Raw genomic sequence first — 17446 nt, 5'->3', positions numbered from 1 at the left:
GAACTACCACTCAAGTGAGCTATTCAAACCTTTCATTACATTTTAATAAAGTACTAGAAGTACCGCTCAGTCCTTTCCACTGCTTGTCAACATGATCAAACACATCCTATTATTTTCGAGCCCATTTCTGCAAGATGCAGTCTTAGTCTAGAGCACTGGAACAGTGGTGTAATTACAAGTCATACATCCTGAAGATTTGCTAATAATGTTAACACCTGTAAAGGTTGCCAGTATCTGGCAGTCAGGTAAAACTGGTTTACACAACTTTTATTTTTCTCATCACTGAGGAGACCAGTGCCTCCGCTACCACAAGGGATCTGTGGTATAAGAAATGCTAGAATTAGTGGACACCTGGATAAATAAAATCTATTTGGGAGAGTTAACATGACTTCTGTAAATGACATTTTGTTTTACAAACCTCCTGGAGTTCTCTGCAGGGTTGTTGTGCTATGCGGGTAAACGTGACCCAGTTGAAATAGTTCACTTGGATATCCAGAAAGTTTCTGGCAAAGACTTTTGCCAAAGGCTTTAAAGGAAACTAAGCAGCCATTACATAATAAGGAAGGTTCTGGCACAGATAAATAACTGGTTAAGAGGTAGGGCGTAGGAGCAAATGTGAAGCTGTAAAAAGGCAAGAAAGTCACCAGCAGAGTTCTACAGGGGTCTTTGCTGGGATCCACGTTACTTAACATATCCAGAAAGTATCTGGAAAAGCAGTAGAAAAGTACGGACAAAGTTTGCTGATGATAGAAAGCTACTCCAGATAGTAGATAACTTGAAGGCAAACCGTGAAGAACTGAAAAATCTCTTATAAGATAGACTAGGCAATAAAATGACAAATAAAATTCAATGTAGATAAGTGTGACAGTGCCCTGAGTGCACTAAAAGCCCTTAATTGGCTTTCATTGGACATATGCTGTAGGTGTATCTGTCACTGGCCTTGTCTCTGGCTGCTCCTGACCCGCCTCCCTGGATGGACCCTGGACCTGGTTCATTGCCTCACCCTGTCTGCTAACCCGGATCAGACATGGTGGGACTGTGCCCGACCAGTGAGGGCCCTGTCTGCGGTGGGGTCACCTTGGCTCCCAGATCCTTCCCCATCATGGGCCACCCAGCTCCTGCTGCTCCCAGCTAGCTGCCAGCCGAGGGCACATGTGGGTGTTCCAAACTGGGCTTAAATGAAGCCCTCAAGCCACAGGCAGAGGATGCCTGGGTGGGGGTCCTAGGTGGGGATGGTCAGGGCAAGTGAGGGAGTAGTCAAATACTCTTCAAGCTGGGAAAGAGATGGAGATCTGACAAAGGTCTACAAAAGGTCTGTGGGTGGCAGGGAAAAGGAAGACAGGGAGTATCTGCTCACTGTCTTCACTTGATGGCCCTTTGTTATAGAAGCCAGGTTCAAAGTAAGGAGAACAAGGTGGTTCTCCATGCAGCGGGAAGTGGACACGTGGCACTCCCTGCCTGAGGACAATTGTGGATGTGCGAGTTCAAAGGGAAAGTGGGCAACTAGTTGGCAGAAATTCATTGCAGACTACTGAACAGGCAAGCCACACCAGCCTCAGTGAGATTTTCATTCCCAAAATGGAAACAGTTGAAGGCTGGGAGAGTTTTGAGGGGAAGCATCATGTACGTAGGCCTTGTTTTAACTTCTATTCCAGGTGCCCCTCTATGAACACTGGGCTGTTGGACCCCTGGCTTAAACCAGTAACAGACCTACTTCTGTTCCAAGGGTAGATGGGCATTAGGACCTTGTCCATGGTTACAGGAAAATTAAACTATTTGATGACTTGTAATCCAAAGCCTGCTACAGTTATTAAACATTTCTTAATTTCTGGAAGACTCATTTGTCCTACCACTAGCTACATGTCTGGAGGGTAAGAAAAACAACCTTAGCTCTAAAGGAAATCCTTTTTCAAATCTGATGTCTTAAGGATTACAATCCTTGTTCTTTTTGAGGATGTTGGCACCAAAGGCACTAAGGAAGCAGGGGGATGCTTGGCACTGCATGCCAGTTGCAGTCTTTCATCTAGCAGAAGATCTTGACATCAAAGATATCCTACCCTTGACTAAATATATTTATTTATTTACTTATTTTATTTATTGCTGAAGAAGTAGGCTTCTTTCCACAAAGCTCTGGGCACCCTGCCATTACTGCAGATACATAGAAAGATTTTATGCATTTCAGAGAACCCTACTTCCTAGCAAAATGCCGCCTTCATTCAAACCTCAGTCCACACAGCAGGACCTACTCGTCCAGACTCCAACATCCCCAAGTGCTCCTCCAGAAACTAACACTGCAGAAGTAGAAGCCTTAACATCTCTTCTCTAGATAGATATTTTCTTGTCTCTCTTTTGCTAAGTGTAACATTGAATCCTCTGTTCCAAATGCAAAGTGTTTTGTTTTCTTTTCCCAACAGGACGACACAAATCAATCATCAATAAACTAAGAATTACAGTGCCTTGAAAACAAAACAAAACAAAACAAAACAAAGCCCCAAAAGAAACCCCCTGTGCACAGTATCGCACTGGAAAGAATATTGGAGAAGATGGAGAAAGGATATATTTCAAATGTGTAACCAGAAATCCCCTTGAAGTTACAGATGAAATAGAAAATTGAAGGGGGGGGTTGAATCTTACAAGTGATAGCAGCATGTAGGAAGTACTACAACAGCATACCTCTCTGTTCCTTTTTTCTTTTTCATTATGAAATACTATGTTCTGGTGTTACATAGGTCATACAGAACCAGGTTGCTATTGTTCTAACTGCTGTGTCGTTCAAAGGTCACAAAAAAAATTAAATTAAAAGGAAAGTTCTTCTACTCCTAAGCGAATTGCTTCACAGTGAAGTGGCTTGATTACCCCAATCACTGTCAATCTCAGCTTCCTTAAACCACTTCAAAAATATGGTGGAGAACATCCTGATTAAGTGAGAATGAATGAAACTAGAAAAATAAGTAAATAACATTTTGTAACAAGACTTTCTGCTCTGCATATAGATTAAATTAAAATTCTAAGTAAGCATCTCTAATAGTAATTACATCTTTATCTGCATATACACACACATACCAACAATATAAACCCCTCCCAGAAACATGCAGACACCATTAGGATTGCACAATCAAGGACTACTGAAATTAGGAAATGCCAGAGTTAACCGTCCTTTGGCCTTTGTGCATAGATAATTGAAAAAAATCTTCAGTTGCATAATCACACACTACTGTTTTTGCAGGACCTCATTCAGTGCACAGGAAGGACAAATCCCATGAAATAAGCAACTTTTCAGTATCCTGCTTCACCTCCGTTCTTCGATGTGTGACCCTCAGCCTTGCAGCAATTCCAGTCCTCTCCTGTGACAGAATCACCAATTTCCTCGTGATGTCTTCTGTGGTGTTCATTAGTATACCATTTGAACGTTTGTCCGCCAGTTATTAATTAAAAACTTACAATATGACTGTGAGGAATAAGTATTCTTAAATTCATTTTATAGAAGGGTAGTTGGGGAATATTGAGATTGGAAGAATCCTCTGACGTTAGGTGTCTAATTCCAGACACATAACACCCAACTTATTCATGATTTGCAGCATTATATAGATGTTAATATAGTCAAACACAGTTCCTATTCACTTCAACTGCAATTATAGGTGCAAATCACTCTATAGCTTTGAATTAGGCACAGAAAATGAGACACATTAAAGACAGCCATGAAATTCATTTGCTCAGCCACCCCTAGCAGACAAGAGTCAGAGACAGCATTCAGTTTTCTAGCACAGCCTTCAACCACCCTAGCCATGAGACCTTGCAATCCAATGCCTCATTTAGTGTATATATTCTACCTCTGGCCACAGGTTAAGCAAAGGCCTTAAAAACCATGTTTGTTTTCAGCCTCACAGCATGTGTGCTCTGTAGAAAGCTGGAGGCCAATGACAAAAAGCAGGTGACTTTGTAGTTAAAACCCGCATCATCATGGTGGATGTGAAAATGGAAAATTCCCTAGGCAACCTGAATTCTTCAGTTCTGTTATTTCCAAATTATTGAGTTGCCAGCTTTCCAGCCTTAGTATTTTCTTTACAATATTTTCTTCCTAAAGCTTTCTAATGTTATTTAAAATAAGTCAAACATTGAAAACTGCCATTGTGTGACAATAAAAGGAAACCTACCCCACTGGTTTATGCCTTTATTTCCACCACACAAGTCTCCGACATTTCAACTGAAGTAGCAAGTGCTGATTCTAGATTATCATTCTCTATTTTGGCTCGCTAGCTGAATCCCAATCTTTTCCTCACCTCCACATAAGACAGGAGATGATTAGAAAGTAAAAAAATGTAAATGTCTTACTCTCTGTCAGAATTGGTAGGAATGAAGGATTGTGTTACTTTAAAGCAGACATTTAATAGCATGTGAAATTTCAGAAATAAACTGAACTGTGTCATAATTAGAAAAGATAAATTACAGGCAAATGGCAATATCCGTATGTAATTGGGAGCCTGGATATTCACTCAAACCTTTCATACTGCTGTTGATAAAAAGGTGCTCACAACGAAAAACATTATTCATTCAAGTTTCATACAGATACACTTTTCCATGACCAAAGCAGCCCATAGTCAAGAGCATAATTTACTTAAAGTGTGGACAAAGGCTCTGTGCTATTGGACTATAAATCTGTCAGCGCTCACAGACAGTACAGGAGATCCACCTGCACAATCCAAATATGCACATCAACGTGTTTCCATATGGATATTTGTCCTTAAACTGTTCCAAAAGTTTAGCTCAACTTTTTCCTGTATTAAAGTTTAAGATGCATCATAAATATATAATATTTTATAGACATTTTTATCACTCATTTTATCACATATAATTTATATTAATTGTATTTTTAAAGTAGTGCCAAAGAACAAGTCAAGCAACTTTATTTATGGCAGCACAGGGTAATGGCCGATCCTACATCCAGACAATATATCTCCAGTGAGATATGATGATGCTAACTGGTATTAGTTTACTTATGAAAGATCACGCTACATGGAGAAAAATAATAAAATAGCACCATTATTACTATTTAACATTTATATCATAACTTAAGGGGACAACCCTCGTGGAGTTGCATTATAACTTTAAAAACATAGCAGGTGTCTTACTGAAAACTCGGTATGTGTAATATACGCCATCACCCCAAGAAAGATCCATATGGGAACTTTAGACTGGGCATATTGGTCTTCAGTGTTTTTCATAACTGTTGACAAATTGGTAAGTATAGCCCAACAATGGTATCTAATGGTGCAGATGATCTCTTTGCATTTCTCCTTGGTTCTTGAACATATAGGCTGCCTTGGCCATACAAAGTCTACTTGCATAGCATTTGATTATCATGACATTTGTTACCGTCGGTATTTGTATACATACTTCCAAGTTTACACTCCAACACCCTAAGTTTTACGAGGAATGATATGAAAGGACTAATGGGGACTGTTTGCGAGGGCCAATATAAAACACTGAACTACAAACATGAAGACAATTAAATTATGACAAACTATAAAGAATAAATTGCAAGTACCACAGAAGAGCTTCTTGGCAAGGAAAAAAAAAAAGTTTCCTTTAATTTTCACCAACTGCTATTAACTAATTTATGTTTGTGACTCACAACATTCATGTTTTGATGATCAAATTCTAGTTTAAGGCCTTTTTTTGTTTTTAAAACATGTAAGATTATTTTCCGTTCTGCTGTCATTGTATCATTCCTTATAATGAATTCTGCAAAGGAAAGCTAATAGAAATCTAATGTGAAATACCATGAATTCCTAAAAGACCAGATTCTTTTTTTTTTGTTTTGTAGTTTGGCTTGATCCCTGCTAATAGAAGATGTTTCTTCAGATTTTCACATATTTCAAGTGAATAAACACAGTAGCTCATTAAGATAAGAAGCATTGCAGACCTCACCCTAAAGATTAAAACTCTGGCCAGACTGAGTTGTCTTCTCACTAGAAATACACACACTACAGTAAAATATGAGGAAAGTTCAAAAAAAATCTTTCATGCCACTATAATCAAAAGCAGTCCATTTAAAGAGGAAAAAGAAAGCTTCCCTCTGTGTGTTAGGATTAAAACCCAGGCAGATTATGGATGGATGGGTAGGTAGAAACAAGAGTGGATGTCTGGATTCTTACGATATTTTAACTGGCTCTGCCAGTTACGGAACAATCCCCAACAGGATGCAGTAAACCTAGCTGAAAAGAGGGTGATGCAGCAAAAATGCTGTCGTCTTCTCGGCTCAGTTTTTGGGAGTGCTGAGAATACTCATTTCTCACTGAATCTCTGGGAATCTGAGTACAAATGGTACCATGTCCTGCAAAAAGCATGAACAGTGCTGGAAGAAAAAAAAAAAATCTTTCCGTATCAGTCCTTCCAGGAGAGTTTGTGCATTTGAGTTTCTTGCTGGAGCTCAAGTCAATTCTTAAGTACCAAGCCAGGATTCACATGACATGGGGATTACACAGACAAAAAGCAGAATACAAACCCCTCTTCCATTTCAAGCATTACTGGGTGAGATCACAGTAATCTGCAGACAAAAACCACAAGTTACAACATATAATCGTTGCCAAGTGTACACAGCAACTCTTCTTTCGTTCTTTAAGCCTTTTTCCTTTCTGAGCGCTGAACAGCAATGCTGCAGCAGCATGCAAGTTAAATCTTTTAAAGGCCTGGGGCAGAACTTTGGCTTCCTCTGACGTAACAACATTGTTTGGCCAAGACGCCAACTTCCAAACAGTTTCTATTTGGTGAGGGATTTGGTGAGGGATTTTCCAAAGGGCTCAAGAGGGATGTATCTTGGCTCTTATTCAAGGGGGCAGTAAAACTTGCACTGACTTTGGTGGCACCAAATAAAAATCAATGTTATGCAATCCAGTTAAAATGGAGGAACCACTAGACTATATATAGTTGAAAATGTACTGAAGAGTTTCTTTGTATCTTATTCCAAAAGCTGTGCAAAACTATTTCAAGGTGAAAGCAGATCTGTCTCAATTTCACCATTCCTAAGCATAAAAGAGCAAATGCTTGCTATGAATTTATTTTATTATTTTTTCAATCATGTTATTAGTAAGAGTTATTCTTCTTTATTTTCTTTAAAAAAATCTCTTTTAATTTAAGAAAATTAATTCTTTTTAGAAATAGGAAAATATGGTGAAATTTTAAAATTAACATTGTAATTTTCTCCTTCAAATTCAGAATATTTATTACATCAGAAAACTGATTAAGATGATAAAGCAAGATAAATGTCTTGAAAACAATAGTTTTAAAAACTGGACTCTTCTCAGCTACATTTCTGGCATCGGATACATTCCATTGCTATTATGTGCAGCCAAGCACAAGAAAATAAGCAATTTTTTTTGCAAGATCTGGAGTTCAGTTATTGATCATATAATTAAATTGCCAGTCACTCAATTCTGATGTGCTATAAACAATATAGAACAACTTCAGATACTTTTGTTGAGGGTAGTAGTCCAAGGAGTCAATAACTACGGGAGTTGCCTAAAAGGGAACGCTTGATTCACGTACATCAACACTGCTGACAAGGTGGGAAGAAAACCACACCAACCTAAAGACAATTGACTAAGCCAGACGTTTATTATTTGCAGGTAACTTCTACGTTACTAATGTTTGGCGATTGGGTTTGGATTTAGAAACCACTCATTTGGTATTACCCACATGTGAAAAATATGCGCAGATTTTATTAGAGGGAGGGAGTGTATATAGAGAGAGATGTTTGCCTTTTTAATCCTCAGTACTATCTTCCGATTGCCATGTGCCACCAGGGAAAGAAGTTTATTATTATACCGATGTTACTTCTACTATTTTGACTTTCGCTGAGACCCTTCTGAGAACGTGGAAGGGTTAGATGCGATTCATACGTAAGGCAGTGAAATAATCACTGAACAGAAGATAATTCCCCATACACAGAGACAGAGAGAGGGAAGCCCCAACCGGTGGTATTGTCGCTATAGAACGTCTTTGCCAGTTCCAGTGGCAAGATTTTAGCAGGAGCACACCCAATTCAAAATAAGATCAAAATACCGGATGTCATGGAAACAATATACTGCCAAAATCTGACAGGTCAAAGAAAAAAGCCTACATTCTATAAACTAGTTACATAATAAACTGTAGCCAGAGCAGCTGGTGCTCGCAGCACCTCTGATGTACACATGGAAGGGAGGGGGCTCATTGTTTTTGCAGTTACGCTTCCTTTAAATATTTTTATCAGTTAAACAATATTTTGTTTTTTGTTTTTGTTTTGTTTTTTTTTTTAAAATCCCACAACTTCTAACTCATTGTATGAACGACGCCTTTGTTCAACACCAGCATTTTGCCTTTTCATTTTTGTACGTATATTACAGATACGATTTCTTGAAATACAACAATTCTCTAAACCAAAGTTAAAATCCAAGATGAGTTGAAAACAATTTGGGTGATTTGTTATTCAAAATACTGGATAGGTGGACAACCATACCCAGCACAAAATCTCTTAGTTATTTTAGATTTTGGTACAAAAGACACAATATTGGTGTTCCTTTGCATACGTTTAATGACTCAGCAGGCAAGGCGATTTCAGCATTTCCTGTATACTTCCAGTTTCTGTAAAGCGCAGTATGATATATGACTAACATACTTTGGAATTGGAAAATATTTAGACACAGAATTAGAAGAAAAAACCAGTAAAAGATTTAAAATTTAAACCTGCTTATAAGCCTTTCCTGTAAATTCAAGACAATGAGGAAAAAAAAACCCAAAACAAACTAAAACACCACACTTCCCCTCACTCCTCACACCACAAAAAAAAAATCAGTGAGGACTGGGATTTGTACAAATGCCTCTGTGATAACTTCAACCATGAGGTCTTTTTCTCCACCTAAAAAGCAAGTTCTGATAAAAAAAAAATGACTTCAGCTTCATAGTATGGATTTGTCACTGCACAGCTCTTAATGAGAAGAGCTGTGAGAAGCCAGAGCATACATCTGAACAAAACAAACTCTGTTCAAGATAGGGAGTTACAGTTTTCTGTCTGACACCCATTAAGAAGCATATTCATGAGGGAAAAAGCTGGAATTGGAAAAACTCTGACTGCATTGTATCCTTTCAAAAATTAGGTTAGCTGTGTGATGATCTTTTCATGGATCTACCCTGTGTTCTGCAAGAGCTAACTCTTGCAGATATTTATCCCTGAAAAAAGCAGTTGTTTTACAATGCACTGGAAGACAGTTGGACTACTTTGGGGATATCCAGAAAAAAAGTGGTTTCAAGAATGGGAACTAACTTTCTGTCACTCTTTAAAAGAGCAAAATATTTTCCAAATACACTTTTTCAGTCTACAAGAACTTTCGAAAAAAATACGTTCACTGAAAATATGCCACGCTGACACTTCTATAGAATATTAAGTGGTTTACATCTTAATGATATAGCTGTAGTTTTAGAGTATTAAACAATCTGAGTTACCACCGTGGTGGCCTCTCTTGTCAAAAGTGACACTGGAATTTGGACAAACCAGTAAATAACAGAAAAGATGTTCAGATATTACCAAAGGGAAAATTCACAGAATGGGAATTGGTGAGCATGTTTGGGGGCTGAAATCTTGAGGACAATTAGCAAAATTGTTTCCAACTAACGAATTGAAAACAGTCAACATACTGCTCAAGGTGCTGTTGTCCCAGACAATAGGGTAAAAACGACAACATGAAAAATGAGAAAAAAGGAATACAAGTTCATAGTGATACCAAAACATTATGACTGGAGTCGGGTTTGGAATGGAAAGCGCCTTGATTCTTCAAGAGAAGGCCAATAAAATGAATTAGTGTGAATGATACCTGGAGGCCAGACTACATAAGCAGAACTCTTATGAGTTATGCACTTAATTTTCCTGTACTGCAGCAAGAGTTAGAGCTTAGTCTGTCATTTACAGGAACTGAACAGACCAGCGAGCACTGTATCCAGACAAAACAAGGTGTTTCTGGAAGCCTTGCCTTCCCTTGATATAAGTGCCCATATTATCATATTTAGGGCAGGAAAAGTAGTTTTGGTTCAATGTAGCACAGTAAGGGATGTACTTCTCTGATGTAACTTATCCTCATTACACTAATATTTTAGTAAACTCTGTAGAAAATGTTTACAGTCTATAGCTGAAATACTTTATTTTCCTCTTATGGGAGAGAGATTTTTCTCCTCCACAATGAGAGGAAAAAATTTTGAAACAGTACAGGTGAATTATTTAATCAGAGGTACTTCTATACACAATCTTAACAAGGAATGTAATTTTCCGGGTGGGTCTTCTTGTTTCTTAGTACCTTACTAAACTGTAGCTAAAATTCCTTCACTTCATTTTTTTCAAATTCTTGTAAAATAAAAGTCATATATGTTTTTCTTCATTTTAGTATTGTCCATACATAATACATGGGGTAAGTATATCTATCTCAGACATCTCTGTGCTGTGGCTGTAATAAAAATGCAAACATTAACATTTCAATTATCAGACAGTGATAACTGAGGCCTTGATCTAGTGAACATTACATGTTACTCCTTATGCAAATCTCTTAAGCAATCCCATTAAGTAAGCAAATCCAATATTCTAGCAAAACAATCATGGACATAACAATATGCATGCAAATTCTGCAAGATTAGCCCTTCTTATTAATTGACAAGTGCTGACTTTACAGTGGTAATCACTCACTTCTAAAAGGTCCTATATGAAATCAACCGTATAATTACTCTGTATTAATTGTAATACATACTAAAATCTGTCACATGATTGCTAGACTTATATGTAAGGAACTTTTATCTGGAAAATGTTCTATTCCTAGTTAAGACCTTCACTTCATGATGCAACATTTCTCACATTGCTAATCCACAAGAGAAAAAAGTGACATTCGCAAAGACTTCAGTCTTTTAATGAGGCAGAAACTCATTTTGTCCTAAAATGTTCATTCACTTTATTGAGACCAACTGACAAATACCGTAAAGAATTAATTTCTTTACGTAATAACCTCTATCAGAGACAGCCTTTCGTAAAGCACAGTCCAGTTGGCCACAAGTCATTCTGGGGCTATTGTTGGATATACCACTGAGCTAGATACTTTTATTATCCGTTGTCATAGACAATATTGATAAACTGACAAATTGTCATTTGGCTGTTTTTAATTTTTAGCAGCGAACAGAAAAAATGAGGCAAAAATAAATTATAAAAGGATTCTAAAATACACAGTTCATAAAGATAGGACCTTCAGTGAAAGGTATATTCTTTCTTTAAATGTATATTCTTTAGAGAAAGGTACATTATTTAGCCTATCTTCCAACAAAGGAGTGCAGAGACCCTGTAAGATGAGGTCCTAGTCAGATTTGAATTTCTGTGATGTTTCATGATATTCCATTTGGGTTTGGCTACAGGTGCATATCAGAGAAAGGGAGAAAAAATCACTGTGCTTTTAAGGCAATATTGTTACGGTTAATGCAATGAGGTCCAAACACTTAGGGAAGAGAATTATCAGCACCATCGAAAATTATAGCTAAAAAAGTAAACAGAGGTAATGAAAGGCAGCTTCATGTGAAATTCATTCCAACAGTGATTTACTTTTACATTACCGAACTGTCAACTAAGGGAAATACAAGAAAGCCAACTAGTAACTTTTTCTCTGCAAGATTTGTGTGAACAGAAATTCTAAACACATGCCTCAAGCCAGCAGCAATTTAGATATTAAACAGAACATAAAGGATTGCTTTTGATTTGGTTTGCTTACGCTACATTAAAATATAAAAGAAGACTGACAGATAAAGGGGAAAGAATAAAAATACTTTGGAGCTATTCATTAAATATCCAGATTCTTTCTGACTAGTCTCTTAATTGCACATGATGCACGTATGCCTGTGTAAGGAAAGAGACTGCCAGACGGAGTACTTTTTAAAAACTTTTTAGGTTTTCTGAGTTTTTCCATAACTTTCAGAAACATGAAATTCCATGCCTGAGTCAGGGACAGCACTCTCAGTCACATTCACCCTGCTCAGCAATATATGCACACCCGTTCACACCCCGGGGACGCCATGGGAGAAGTTTCACAAAGCGCCAGTAATAACGTTATAAAATCATCCCACACCTCCCCACCATACGGGAGGATGGTGCTGGCTGACTGGGTTAACGTCTCGGCGTTTTGATTCTTGCTGTGCACGTGGTAAGAGAGAGGAAGATAAGGGAATGTGCTGACAACCATTTCATCATTTGCTCGGCAATAGGATCTTTGGCCCTTGGCTGGGGTAGGCAGTTTCTGATCTGTGGTGAAAAAACATACTTCCTGACTTGGGCCGTTCAAGATAAATCCATTTTCACAGACAGCAACGTGGCTAACTCTTGCTGCTAGTGCAGGCGGCGTTAGCAATACTTCCCACCATACTCCCTTCCCATCTCTTATTAGGGTCCCGAGCCCACAGGGTCACTCTGAAACTCTCCCATGAGCAAGGGAGGACTTTAATCCCTCCTTTGTCTACACAGGCCCAGTTAAAGGGCATGACAGACAGCGATGATCCTATATCGGAGACTGTTATCAGCCGTGTGGGTGAAGGACCTGCTTTCAGTCTTATTCTTTTTTCTCACCTCTCTTTCTCTCGATGAATTAAAAACAGCACAAATTTTTGCTTTGAATCACCACTAAAAAAAATGAAATTAAAATTTCAGGGACTGTAATAGAATTGAAACTTACTCTTCGGTGAGCTCCTGGGGATTGATTAAAGCCCTCTGAGGACATGGAAACGTGACTACAGACACCAGCGCTCTTTACTGATGGATGAACAAAAGGACAAATGCTCGCTCTGGCATTAGCTACAGTCATAGTAATTCTGCGATAACAGCAGTATGGGGCGTAATGCAGAAATAGTGTAATAAGAATTGTAGATGTACTCACGGCTTTATTAAAATAAATATTTTCCACATCCTGAATAAAACTAAACATGGCTGAATGGTAGTCAAAATTTAAAACGGCTATTGACTCTTACATAACTATGTATCTGTTGATGACAGAAGAAGGTAAAAACTCTTACAAGGATCTTGCAATCTCCTCAAAATGTGTAAGTGTTCAAAACCCTGGAAGTCCAGTACTGACAAGACACTTGAAAACTGGATTGGAACGCAATTATGCAAACTGGAATCTGCTTTTAAGGTCACTGAAAAAACTCCAGTTCTCCTCCTGGGTTACCATAGAGAGCACAGTCAAAACCAAGAGCTGGTACAATATTGAAACATTAGACATTTTGCTATGAGAGCAGAAAAGCTAAAAAGCAAGGGGATACTAAACTAAACACTTTTTGTGAGGTTACACACACCTGAAACAACCAATTTTTACTTTCCATACTGAACTGCTGCTTCCTTATGTCAGATAAAAATGAGGCCATTGCAACAGGACAAACACCAACACAATTTTGTAGGTACAGCAAAAGCACTGTCATATTCTGAAAAGTGCAATTTCCAATGGATCTCCTCATTTCCCAGATTTTGAACCAAAATAGATTCTAGAGGGCAAAGATTAAAGAAGCATTCTAGAAATTAGGGGAGTGTGGAAATCATCTAATGTATTTCTCAGCCCCAAGGAGAGAGGACTATAGATTTAAACCATTTCTGGCAGATACTACTATACATTCCCAAGGACTGAGATTCCCAGCTTCCTTGGCAATCTATTCCACTGCTATCAATACATTTTGATGAGATGTCCTCCCCTCATTTATCTTGCTGTAATTTAAATCCATTCTTTTTGCCCTTTCAACTGCCCAGAAAGATCAGTCTGTCCCTTCCCACTGCAGATATCCCTTTAAATATTCTCCGTTCTTATGCATTCTCCCTTCTGCCTACTCTAGACCAAAAAATCTTAGTTCCTTCTGTCTGCCCTCATTAGTTATGTTTTCCAGAACTCTGTTCACTCTTTTTGTTCTCTTTTGGGCTCTCTGAAACCAGCTAAATGTACATACAAAGGAAAAGTTAGGAATGTCTGAATCTCAAATAAAAGCGGATTTAACTAATTCTGTTTAAAACACCACCATTCTAACACCTCAGCTTCTACACAGTCCTTTCACTGGAAGATGATAGGCGAGCTGTTTACATAGGAGGCAAGACATACACTCGTTACAGGCAGGGAAACTGAGGCACAGCTAAATGACTCACTCAAGGCCATCAGGGATGTCCACCCCAGGCAGGAATGGAAACCCGTCAAGTTGCTTACTGCGCTGCTCTGTAACTTCGCCCCATGTTACAACACCTGACCTGAAGCCAGTACACCAAAACAGTTACAGCTGCTGAGATGTTGTATTTTTATAATTTATTTTTTATTTTTATGGTTTCTTTCTGGTTTCAGTGTCAGAGTCCATCCATTGATTCCTCTGAGGTACCAGACCTATATTTTGGGATTACACTCCACCACTGCACCTGCTTGGCAGTACCTTACTGATCAATTTGTGGCTAAACATTCTTTTCACAGACCATCCCGCTCCTGTTCTAAGTTTTCTGCTGTGTAATCCTTCTCCTAAGCTTTGTTTCTGAAAGCAGGCCAAGTCCTGCAGTTCTTCTCAAATTAAACTATAAAATTATTACTTTTGCATTTTTTCCATGTCACAGTATGACTGAAATTTTTATCCTTATGAATAGCCCCTTAAATAAGCCATAAAACCTGTACCCGATGACCTCAATCCCTCGTTTGTATGTAACCTCCTCTAGGCAAAGCTTAATAAGCCCCAATAGCTTTCTAAGCTTACAGCTCACTAGTGAAGCTGGATGAATGTCAGGTTTTTTGATATTTCTACTCTAAGTTCAGTAAAGCTTAAGCTGCCAGGGAGATTATGGATACCATATGAATCCACAGCCAAAGTGACCAATACCTTTTAAGAACACAAAATAAAAAATACAGGAGCAGCAGTGTTTCCCACCGCATCTGCCTTGCTCTATTAAGAAGAACAGATGAAAAGACTCCATTTTGCAGCATAACCTATGCTTTTACATCAACATAAAAAGAAACATGAACCCTGAGGGTCTACAGGCAAGTACTGCCAAATGACAGGTTGCTGTAAAGGTAAATGTCTCATTTTCATTTCAGTCGAGTATTAACAGCGGAGTATCTATGATCTCTTTCACTGTTGAACAGCAAACATTTGTCTATTGATCCTGGGTGTTTCCAGTGTACCTTATTTATCTACTCATCATTCAGGCAGATGGGGAAATGTCTTTTCCATTTATTGAAAGTTTTGAAGATTTGAAATCTTTTCCAGTCGAAGCAAGAAAGAAAAGGCCCCCAGGGGCACGCACTTGAGATGTAAAAGACTCAGGTGCAGGTCTCTGCTCTGATTTCCATCAGAGACCTGGTTCTGAGTCTCCTACATGCCAAACCAGCGCCTGAGAAAGGCGCACAGACAGTAACTATAATAGAGGAGACCGAATTAGCTAGAACACTTTGGCTGCTTTTACCAGTTCAATGGCACCAACCACTTAATTGCTGAAGCAGTTAGCCACGGGCATATATGATTTTGTAGGAGTGTATCTTGGCGTTTGGCATAGGCCTTTTGACCCATCTACTTCTTCAGTACCAGCAGAGGTAGCAATGGTATGCTGCGATTAGCTGAAGGCACAGATGAGCTTGTAGTTGGCTTTCTCTGTCCTCACAGCATACTGGCTAGGACTTTCTGGCTCATGGGACTTAGTCTTGCTGTGTCACCTGCACTTTCAATAACTAAACTTTTATCAAGAGGAATTAGCAAAGACTAATGGTCTTTGGGTCTTAATGTTCTAGTCACCAGATAACAGCCCATAGCAGCCGTAGATTAGAGCTGTTTATGCTGAGGATGGCAGCTGCATGGCCCAGGATCATATATGGCCCAGGAAAACAGGCACACAAAGGCCATCAGCCGATGGAGCCATGGGTGAGAGTCAGGTCCTAAGCACATTTCTGGCTACACAATTTAATGGAAGTGGAAGACACCTATTAAAGTGACATGAAGCTGGAAACCACTACTGCACAGCTACTGCACTGCTTTTTCTCTAAATAAAAAGTGCAGGTTTAAAAAAACAAAACAAAAAACACTGCACTTTTTATTTAGAGAAAAAACAATATCAAAGAAGCTGGAAACACTTTCTACATATAAACCATCCTTCTTCCAATGGCAAGTCTGTAACAGCAAAACTACCCATCTGATATGGAATTAGCTGAGCACTACAAGCTGCTCCAAAATTTTCATATGCTCCAGAATAAACTCCAGAGTTTTTTTTCCAGTGAAGCAGCTGGAGCTCCTAAAATATTTTGCACTCTAGTGGTTAGGAAAAGACATTTAGTAAATGAAATCTCTCATTCATATGTTCAAAGAAAACAGTCAGAATGTGTTACATTACTCTGTACTCAAGTGTCACTACAGACCAAGATGATGTTAAGTTTAAACTGATTGTTCTTTACAGTGTATGATTATCTTACATACATATAGCTGAGGAATGTTTCTATTATTTGAGTCATAAAAGCATTTAAAAATAATAAGCACACTACAGTTATTTTACAGCTTTGAACTAGAGTGAAGCGTTACTGAATACATAATCTACAGGCACAAGCAGTACTGTGGAAAATGGAAGAACTATGTGATTACTCGCAGTATTCCAACAACCAAAAGAAATTCAAAAAAGAGGTAGGTATTAACACGGTAAAAGCAAAGGAAAGGCAAAATGAAAGAATTCAAAGAACAAAGTCAAACAAAAAAATAATAACAATTAATAACAGCAAAATGATAAAAAACAACAAAAATAAAATTCAGCAGTAGCAGAAAATACGACCCAAACATCAAAATGTTATCTTGTATATAATTCAGTCATACGTAAGCATAATCCTTTGTCTCCTAGACCATTTATTTAAGCGAGAAGATAATTTGCTGACTTACCTGCTTGCTGCATGCATATAATATATGTGGTAAACAAGCAGAGACAGTGCTGCAGCTTCCATTTCCAGTGATAGCACCACATTTCACTTACATGAGACATCCTGCGGAAAAAAAAGCAAGCAAGAATTCAGGGAGCTTTACAACAAGCCAAGAAAATAAGAAAATACTGGTTTTAGTCAAACTCGTAACTAGCAGTAGGTAAAGTCGCACTTGAAAATTATGGATGGTCCTAGTGTTGCTTAAACAGAGGCAGAAGTCTCTACACTTGCTAAGAAGGGTCAGAAATGATGTTGTCTGGTCCTTAGCAGACAACAAAGCAGAAGACTCGTCAGCGCTGGGCTTCTAAGCAGATAGGTGTGGGTGGCATTTCAGTAACAGAAACAAGCAACCCATATGGTGACAGTCTGAAAGAGTTAAGGTATAGTGTTTTTTTGGAGACTGCAAAGTTTTACTTTACCTATTTACATAATTTACATATACAAATACATTTATGCTGTTTAAATATATATATAATACATACATATTTGTT

The 17446-nt window shown here is 38.3% G+C and overlaps 1 protein-coding gene across 1 annotated transcript in view; it reads right to left on the bottom strand.

Annotated features, from left to right (window-relative positions):
• LOC104073092 overlaps positions 1 to 17017 on the bottom strand; it is a gene marked incomplete at its 3' end in the record, with an annotated part of 56503 nt that extends 39486 nt beyond the window's left edge. The window contains exon 1 of the mRNA XM_009572755.1: positions 16918 to 17017. Coding sequence (XP_009571050.1) covers positions 16918 to 17017 — 100 coding nt within the window. The remainder of the gene's footprint in view (positions 1 to 16917) is intronic.
• Between the last annotated feature and the right edge of the window lie 429 nt (positions 17018 to 17446).

This window comes from Fulmarus glacialis, unplaced genomic scaffold (assembly GCF_000690835.1).
Source record: "Fulmarus glacialis isolate BGI_N327 unplaced genomic scaffold, ASM69083v1 scaffold39292, whole genome shotgun sequence".
In the NCBI taxonomy this organism is placed as follows: domain Eukaryota; kingdom Metazoa; phylum Chordata; class Aves; order Procellariiformes; family Procellariidae; genus Fulmarus; species Fulmarus glacialis.
The sequence above is the reverse complement of the archived record's forward strand: the minus strand, read 5'-3'. Positions and strand labels throughout refer to the sequence as shown.